At 46.7% G+C, this 9,193-nt stretch overlaps 1 protein-coding gene and 1 long non-coding RNA gene across 2 annotated transcripts; both read right to left on the bottom strand.

Annotated features, from left to right (window-relative positions):
• Positions 1–790: 790 nt before the first annotated feature.
• Positions 791–7,141, bottom strand: LOC145423026 (uncharacterized). The gene is made up of 2 exons (XM_080295109.1): positions 1,255–7,141; positions 791–852 (listed from the first exon to the last, which is right to left on the bottom strand). Exon 1 carries the CDS (start codon positions 7,139–7,141, stop codon positions 1,472–1,474), a length of 5,670 nt encoding a protein of 1,889 aa, XP_080151235.1. The 3' UTR covers positions 791–852; positions 1,255–1,471.
• Positions 7,142–7,288: 147 nt separating this feature from the next.
• On the bottom strand, positions 7,289–8,745 carry LOC145423264 (uncharacterized). The gene is made up of 2 exons (XR_013904348.1): positions 7,753–8,745; positions 7,289–7,350 (listed from the first exon to the last, which is right to left on the bottom strand). It is a non-coding gene; the product is annotated as an uncharacterized LOC145423264 (long non-coding RNA).
• Between the last annotated feature and the right edge of the window lie 448 nt (positions 8,746–9,193).

Below are 9,193 nucleotides of genomic sequence, written 5' to 3'. Positions count from 1 at the left end.
GGTTGGCAGCTAAATACACATGTATTAAGAGGATCCTCCGAGTATACTGATAATAGTAGTTTTCCATTAGCTGTAGGGAAATGAGCAGAAAACTAGAGATTGCAGCAGCATTCAGTGAGGGCTCTCTGCGAAGAAGCACTGCTCTTCCAGCTGTAATAAATAGGCTGTTTATTATGTTACAGGAAATTAAACAGTGGTCCAGGAAAGGCTGCATGTTCAATTTACACTCCTGAAGAGAGGAAGAGCTTTAAAAGACCAATAAAGCCACTCTACAACTCAAAGCAGTGTGAGATGCCGCAGAAAAAGCCTTTGTTTTGCCAGTTGTTTCTGCTCTTTTATTTCTGTAGTGTCAAATTTGCTCTTTTATCTTAGTCTTCATTAACGGCATTCTCCTGTACAAGTCTGATCTCTGCTAATGACTTAAAGGATTAAGCTGAAACACTCACAGTTGTGCTTAAAATGAATCACTTCCCTCAAGAACTACTGACCATGTCAAATAAAACTATTGTACATTTTTAATGTGATAATTCACACAATATAGCACCCCTGGTATAACTAGTATTATATCAGAATTTTGATTGTTTTTCTCTTGTTGAAAATATGTAGACACAAAATGGCCATCTGGCATACACTGTGTACTATGCAACAGACAACAGGAATTACGTACTTTCTTTCTTAACAGAGTGTTATGATGATTTCTGATATGAGGTTCAGTTCTAGGGTGGTGATCGCAGGGTGTGCACAGGTCAAGTGCCATTATGACCCTCCAGAAATTAACGAGGACAGGGGATGATCGTTCAGCTCTTTAATGGCAGATTTAGCGTGGGTGTGGGTATGTGTGTGTGTGTGGTTCTACAAACAGAATGGAAAATAGAACACAAATTACAATCAAATTATAGACAACAATAATCACCATATAACATATTACAGCCACATACTTGTCTTATAGGCCCTAATACTAAGCTGGCGGCTTTTACTTATAGTCTGAACCATATTTGACAACAAAGAAAATAAACATCTTCCCATCACTTAACTCTTGTGCCCCACTCACTTATGATGCCAACTAAAGAAGGCAAATACACATAACAAATCCCCAACTCAAACTGAACTCAGTTTGGCCTAGGCGAACTTAGCTTAGCTTAGCCCGCTTAGCTTAGCGATAACTTAGCTTATAGAAAATGTACAAACAGAGGACGTCCAGAGCAAGAAACATACAGGCTATCCTTCTTACACAAGAAATATCCTGTAACTCACCAGTCTTATGGACGCACACTCTCATTGAACCCACATAAACTGCTCCCGAGCATAACTTGTGATTCACACTGCCTTCATGAACACCATTTTCCATCCCAGTCAAACATTACTCACAAAACGGCCGCGCCCTCTAGTGGCGAGGCAGAAAACTGCATCACAGTCCTGCCTTCAGAACAGCCGCCCCCAAACTTGCCCTCGCAAGTTTGCAGAATGTCATTTACTGTCCATTTTGTTCTGGTACTGCAGGTAGTCGAATAAGGCGGCTCACTGGGCGTACATAGGTACGGTCCTTTACGTCCACTTCTGCAGATCGGATCAAACCATCAGCTCCGGGGAATACCCTGTTGATCTTCCCAACAGGCCATGATGCTCTGGGAAGATGGGGATCCACTATCATCACCACAGTGCCCAGCTGGATCGGAGCAGTGTCTTTCTGCCACTTTGACCGTGTCTGCAGTGTAGGCAGGTAGTGGCGTATGAACTGTGTCCAGAAGCGATCGGATAACACCTGACAGGTCCTCCATGATCGTCGTCCAATGAGCTCTGAGTCGTGGTATATCACTTGGGGTAGGGAAGGGTCTAGCCGCCCCATCAGCAACAAATTTGGGGTAATGGGGTCTGGGTCAGCCACGTCTGATGACACGTACCCCAAAGGTTTCGAGTTGAGTATTCCCTCGATCTCGATCAACACTGTTTGGAGTATTTCCTCTTTTACAACCTGTGAGCCCAATGTGGAGGCCAGAGCTGCCTTTATGGACCTGATCTCTCGCTCCCAGGATCCTCCAAAGTGGGGAGAACTGGGAGGGTTAAATCGAAACTTGATCTGCTGCTCTGCTAACTTGCCTTGTAAAGAGGGATGCAGGGCTTTGAAAGTTTCCTGGAGCTCCCGATCCCCACCTCGGAAATTTGTTCCCTGGTCACACAGTATCTCAGCTGGTTTCCCACGACGAGAGACAAATCTTCTTAATGCCATTAGAAATGAGTCGGTGTTGATACTAGACAACACCTCAATATGAATGGCACGAGTCGTCAAGCATTTGAAGAGCAGGCCCCAGCGTTTTTCATTTCTCCGACCAACTTTCACCTGCATTGGCCCAAAGCAGTCGATGCCTGTTGAGAAGAAGGCTGGCTGATGTAATCGTAGGCGTGCAAGGGGAAGGTCAGCCATCTTTGGGTTGGCAGGTTGGGCTCTCCATTTTTGGCACTCAGGGCAGGAGCGCTGTTCGCTTCTTACGGCTTCACGGCCGCGAAGAATCCAGTATTTCCTTCTCAACTCTGCAAACAATCTCTCTGCTCCTGGGTGTTTCAAATCACTGTCAGCCTGTCGGATGAGTAGTCTGGTGACTGGATGTTTAGGGTCCAATACTACTGGATGTATCACAGCAGCTTCCAAATCATGGCATCGTCTGAGACGACCACCTACTCTTATGAGTTGAAGCGACTTATCAAATTCCGGGTCTAGGCAAAACAGACGGCTGGATGAGAGAACTGGTTTCCCAGTGGTCAGGCACTGGATCTCATCAGGGAAACTGTCTTTCTGAGCAGCTCTCAGCAGAATAAGCTCAGCCTCCTTGTAGTTCTCTGATGTGAGATTGTCACCAGCCGCCCCGTGAAGGCACCTGGCTGTTTCTTCCAAAAGCTTGCTAAAACTGGTAAACTGCTGTGCATCAGGCAGGGAGATAGAGTCAGTAGACACAGCTAAGCAAGTTATTGGTTTACGCTGCTCCTCAGCAAAGTCTGTACATGGTGTGGCTGGGTGCTCTGGCCACTGGTCTCGATGTAGCTGCAGAAACGGGGGCCCACATGCCCACCGGGACTGGACTGTGAGGTCTTGTAGCCTTTTACCCCTAGTTAGATCATCTGCCGGATTGTCATATGTTGTCACATAACGCCAAGACTGGCTGTCTGTCAGTTCCTGGATTTCAGCTATCCGAGTTCCCACGAACACCTTGAAATGACAGGACTCTGACTGGATCCATGTTAGGACAGTGGTGGAGTCTGTCCATAACACCACTCTGCATAGTGGTAGGGTGAGCTCTTTGGTCAGCAGGCTAGCAAGTTGAGCTCCAGTCAAGGCTGCACATAGTTCCAGACGTGGCATGGACATCTGCCGTTTAGGGGCCACCCTAGAGCGGGCAGTCAGGAAAGCAACTTCCACCTTTCCAGCAGCATCTTCCGTCCGTAGGTAGGCAACGCTTCCATATGCTTGTTGAGATGCATCGCAGAAGATGTGCAACTCACGCCTACTGTCAGATTTGTCCAGCTCTGGGCTTACATAACAACGTTGTAGACTAATGTCGTCCAGATGTTGCAGCTCACCCTCCCATTCGTTCCATGCCGAGAGCAGGTCACTTGGTAACAGGGGGTCATCCCACTCACGCTTTTTGTCCCACAGCTGCTGGACTAGTACCTTCGCCCTCGTTGTGAAGGGGACGAGAAACCCTAGTGGGTCATACTGACTCGCCAGAACCCGGTAGATGTTTCTCATGGTAGGAGGATTCCTCTCCAACTGCATGGACTTGTAGTGCAGAGTGTCAGAGCAGCACATCCAGCGCAAACCTAGAGCAGGTTCTTGAGGGTCCATATCAGTTTGATTCAGCCACTGTACGCTGCTCTCCGATCTTATTTCCTTTGGTAGATGGCTGATGAGATCTGGGGTGCTGCTGGCCCACTGTCTGAGCTCAAATCCTCCCTCCGATAATAGTGACCGTAGTTTGTCCACAACCTCTGTGGCCACATCTGGAGAAGAGAAGCTCTGTAACCAGTTGTCAACATAAAAATTCTTCTCAATGGAGTCACGCACGTCATCTCCCTGGTCACTGGGGTCATGGACGTGTCGCTGGAGTGCATAAATTGCACAGCACGGTGAGCATGTTGTCCCAAAGGGGAGCACCTGCCATTCATACACCTTGGGATGGGTGTCTCGTTGCAGATCGCGCCAGAGGAAACGTAGTAGTGGCCGGTCCTCAGGCAGTAGTCTCACCTGGTGGAACATCCCCTTGATATCACTGCTAACTGCGATGGAGCGTTCTCTGAAGCGTAGCAGCACACCAAGAAGAGAGGCCCCCAGGTTCGGGCCTGGTAAAAGCAGCTCGTTGAGGTTCTGATCCCTATAGGTGAATGAGCAATTAAACACCACACGGTTCTTTCCGTTGTGTGTCACCATGTGGTGGGGGATGAACCATGATTCTGTGGAGGCCCTCATTTCCTCCTCACTGATTTCTCTGACATAGCCTGCTGCTATCAACTTTGCCATCTCCGCTTGATAAGCTTTAGCCTTCTCTGGGTCTCGACTGAGGCGCTTCTCCGTGCCACGTAGATTGGGGAGTACTGCTTCAGGTGGCACCCGGAGTGTAGGCATATCACTGACACGCAGAAGGGGAGTTGAACATCTGTTTACTCCCTCGACATTCAGTCTTGTCGTCTTTGCCTCCAAAAGCCTCATAGCTTGCTCTTCCCTCCGAGACCGTGTCACTAGTTTCTCACTTCGATATGGGAGAGTGTCAAGTTGCCAAAGCCTCTCTACTTGACTATGAAGCTCTGATTGAGGAGAGGCAGTTGAGAGGAAGAGGCACTGTTGTGGTTGAGCAGAGTGCTTAAGGGAGGGGATTGGTCCCTGTAGTACCCAACCAAGTCTAGTCTTGACTGCAGCTGGTCCTCCAGGTAAGCCTAGGCGCACAGGTTTGATGGGCGTTACTAGGTGAGGACAGTCAGAGCCGATCAGAAGGAGTGGCTGGGCATTTGTGAAGGGCTGCAAGGGAAGCCTTCTCAAGTGTCTATATTTCTGTTGAAGTGCCTTCACAGGGTAGGAATGTTCAGCCAAGCCTAGGTCATCTGCTGTGAAGGCTCTCTCAATGGTGAATGTTCTGGATGGTTGGCTGGCAGGGGAGACTTTGACTGTCACTGATGCGCCATGCAAGGTTCTCAATCCTTGTCTCACCGTACGTAGAGTAAGACTCTCTGCCGTGCCCTGTAACTGCAGTCTTTGAGTGGCCTCAGGGAGAAGGATCGTCCTCTCAGATCCATCATCCAATATGGCGAATGTCTCCAGGGTGTGCTCACCGTTCTGCAGCAGCACTTTGGTTATCTTCAGAAGTACTTGGCTACAGCCAGCACGCCGGTCTAGATAACGTACCTCAGTAGATGGTTTACTCCCCAGCTCAGCGACGTGTTCCATTGGTGGATTGGGTGCAGCAGGTCTGAGATTCACTTCATGCAGGGCCTCTAGGTGTTTTCCCCTGCATGTCTTACACTGCACTTTAAGTCGACACTGAGCGGCCTGGTGGTGCCGCCCACAACGCCAGCAGCGATTGTTGGACTTAATCCAAGTTGATTTCTGCTCCTTAGTCAGCATCTTGAAGTTGACACATTGATCTAGGAAGTGCAGAGTGTTATTACAATATGGACAATAAGCTGTGTGCTTGTCTTGGACCTCAGAAGTGGAAGGGGTTGTGGCTGAGGACCTTTGGGGGGCAGTGTTGTGTGTTGCACCATGCAGCACGGTGGTAGTCCTTTTGGTGGCTCGTTTATCTCTTTTCATGCTGCTCCTGTCTCTCGAGCTCTCCTCTACCTTCTCTGTGTGATCTCCGCCCTCTTGAATGACCAGCTCATACTCCAGCCACTCTGCAAAGTCTCTCAATGATGGTATTCCATCTTTCTGTGGGTAAAGGTAGCGGCGGAAAGCAGCACGTAGGTCTTGGGGTAGCTTTCGTGTCAGTCTAGCAACATGAGACCCGCATTGCAGCTCTATGTGTCCATCTTCCCCAAGTTGCTCTAACATGCCGACCAGAGCACGGACTCTCAGTGCAAACCTTCTGAATCCAGTTGTGTCACCTGGGCGGATGCTGGGCTCATCCATAAGCTCTGCTATCCTCTGCAGTGACAGCTGGTGCGGCTGACCGCAATGTTTAATGAGCGAGGCCATCGTGTCAGAGTAGGGGTGAGGTGAGTTACTGTAGGAGTCAGCAATTAAAAGAGCTTCCTCAAATTTAAGGTGGTCACATAAGACCTGATATTTGAACCTCTCCGTTGCATCAAAGGGGAGAATATTGTCTAGGGCAAGCCTTAATCTAGCAAACTGCCTGGGATCACCCTGCGTGAACTCTGGGATGGAGGGCGATGGTCCTCTGTAGGTCTTCTCCTTTACACCTATGGCTGTAGTGGGAGCCAGCACTTGTTCTGGGGGGAGCATGTTCGCGTCGAAACTAGGTCCAGCTAGTGATTGAGATAAGGGGGTGGACTGTGGCGCACGAGGCTGAAACTCAGGAGCTTCAGTGGCTGAGGGTTGCTGTAACTGTAGCTCTTGTAAGCGTTGGCTAAGCTCTTGTGCAATGGCTGGTAGCGGTGGAGGTGGAACAGACTGTACCTCTGGTAGATCAGGATGATCTCTTGGGAGAAAAACTGGAGGTGGTGGTACTGGCCATTCTTCAGCTGCATCCTGTGTGTAGGATATATTGTGCTGCTCTGGTCTCAGGGGAAAAGGCTGTGTAGTTAGAGGTGTGGAGACCCAAGTGTTATCAGCTGAAATGTAGCCCCCTGGTTGCTGGGCAGAACGTAAGCGGGTGGATTCCAACGTGCTGACATTACGATCCATCTGCCTCCTCATGTCTCCTACCATCATCTGAAGTTGCCTGTTGTCCTTCTGCAGTTGCTGCACAATGTTCATGAACTCCTGAGGGATGCTGGATGACACTGGAGTCTGTCCTGCAGCTCCAATAGAACCAGGAGTCTGGGTGAGGGGCGTCATCTTGGCGTATCCCTCTCTAGTCTGCTGTTGCTCCAATGTAGCAGTGGGTGGCAGTGTGTAGCCTTCATACTGAGTCATCCATCCTGGTGGTCGCACAGCCCTCCGTGGACGTGCACCTGCTCTCTGGGGGTCATAATCCATCTTCACTCTGTAATCACCTATCTGGCTCGAAGGACCAATTTTGTTATGATGATTTCTGATATGAGGTTCAGTTCTACGGTGGTGATCGCAGGGTGTGCACAGGTCAAGTGCCACTATGACCCTCCAGAAATTAACGAGGACAGGGGATGATCGTTCAGCTCTTTAATGGCAGATTTAGCGTGGGTGTGGGTATGTGTGTGTGTGTGGTTCTACAAACAGAATGGAAAATAGAACACAAATTACAATCAAATTATAGACAACAATAATCACCATATAACATATTACAGCCACATACTTGTCTTATAGGCCCTAATACTAAGCTGGCGGCTTTTACTTATAGTCTGAACCATATTTGACAACAAAGAAAATAAACATCTTCCCATCACTTAACTCTTGTGCCCCACTCACTTATGATGCCAACTAAAGAAGGCAAATACACATAACAAATCCCCAACTCAAACTGAACTCAGTTTGGCCTAGGCGAACTTAGCTTAGCTTAGCCCGCTTAGCTTAGCGATAACTTAGCTTATAGAAAATGTACAAACAGAGGACGTCCAGAGCAAGAAACATACAGGCTATCCTTCTTACACAAGAAATATCCTGTAACTCACCAGTCTTATGGACGCACACTCTCATTGAACCCACATAAACTGCTCCCGAGCATAACTTGTGATTCACACTGCCTTCATGAACACCATTTTCCATCCCAGTCAAACATTACTCACAAAACGGCCGCGCCCTCTAGTGGCGAGGCAGAAAACTGCATCACAGTCCTGCCTTCAGAACACAGAGAATGTTAAAACATATATGTAAATATACTTTACTGGGGAACCAAGGGGGAAAGAGAGACAGTAGGTGGTCAGAGGTGGCATTGCAAGTTATTATTATCTGCTAAAGGAGTTGACAAAACATGTCTGTAATCATGCTGTTTAACCCTTTTCAGGAAAAGATCATTTGCAAAACAAGAAAGGATGATGCAAGAAAAACTGAAAAAGAAAAAATGCCAAAGCCGAGATGTCAAGTTGATCTGTTTGTCAATGTCTGCAATAGCTAAAATCAAAGATAGACAGAGAAATTGATGAAGAAATTTCAAGCCAATATGAAACAAACTAAAAAAAAAAAGCAGCTAGATGCTTTGACATCGACATTGTCCTGTTTTTGCGTGGTAGACATCTGAAGCATACACACACATCCATCACTCTGCTTAATCAGCCAGTGACATGTTTGGACAGTCATGATGAGGATGAGTCCATGCATGTTCATGTGTGTGTGCAATATGCTGTGCAGAGCTTGTCAATAACGCACATACAAATGGAAAAAAATGAAACAAACACGTGCGCATTGACACACATAGGCTGTTAATTAATTTAACTTTCAGTCACATTTTTCATGCTTTTCGACATAATGCCTTCTTTTATATTATCATAAATTATGCAGATTGTACCTTAAATAAACGAATTTGTACTAGAGATGCAGATGAAGTTGTTTACTCTGTATAATCACACTGGGAAATAAGTAGTTGTGTTTCAGTGTGCTGTACTAATCATTCTGAGTGCAGCACTTTAGTAGGCAACACTGCACAGCAGTTTTGCATCACATTATTCAAACCCCTCTTAAACACACTACATTATCTTTGCAAATGTCCAGGATATAATAAATAGACCAAAGTCAAATTTAAGTATGTTATCATTGATGACCAAACCATTAAGTAAGCATTTCAGATGGCCGATTGGCTGGTATTTCCTTGTATAGTCAATTAAAAAATAAATAAAAATACCAACATGTTCCACTCTATTACTGGCATAACTTTGCTTAAAGAATAATTATTTTGCTTATGCAGCTAAAAAAGGTTACTGCTTTATATGGCTTTTGGCTAAGAGAATGCAAATATGTGGCATTTTGTTACAGATTTCCCATATTACAGTTTTTCTCAAATGCTAAAACACAAAAGCCAATCCTCTAAACCAAATGACCAGTTGTCTAAACACATTTACTAAATCTAGCCATCATTTACCAATATCATAAACACATGTCACATGAAGACACAATTCA

This window comes from Astatotilapia calliptera, chromosome 20, assembly GCF_964374335.1.
Source record: "Astatotilapia calliptera chromosome 20, fAstCal68.1, whole genome shotgun sequence".
Classification (NCBI taxonomy): domain Eukaryota; kingdom Metazoa; phylum Chordata; class Actinopteri; order Cichliformes; family Cichlidae; genus Astatotilapia; species Astatotilapia calliptera.
This window is presented reverse-complemented; position numbering and strand designations above follow the sequence as displayed.

What these genes read in the sequence shown, in the direction of transcription:
- LOC145423026 (XM_080295109.1), bottom strand. Translation starts at nt 7,141, where the DNA reads ATGGATTATGACCCCCAGAGAGCAGGTGCACGTCCACGGAGGGCTGTG.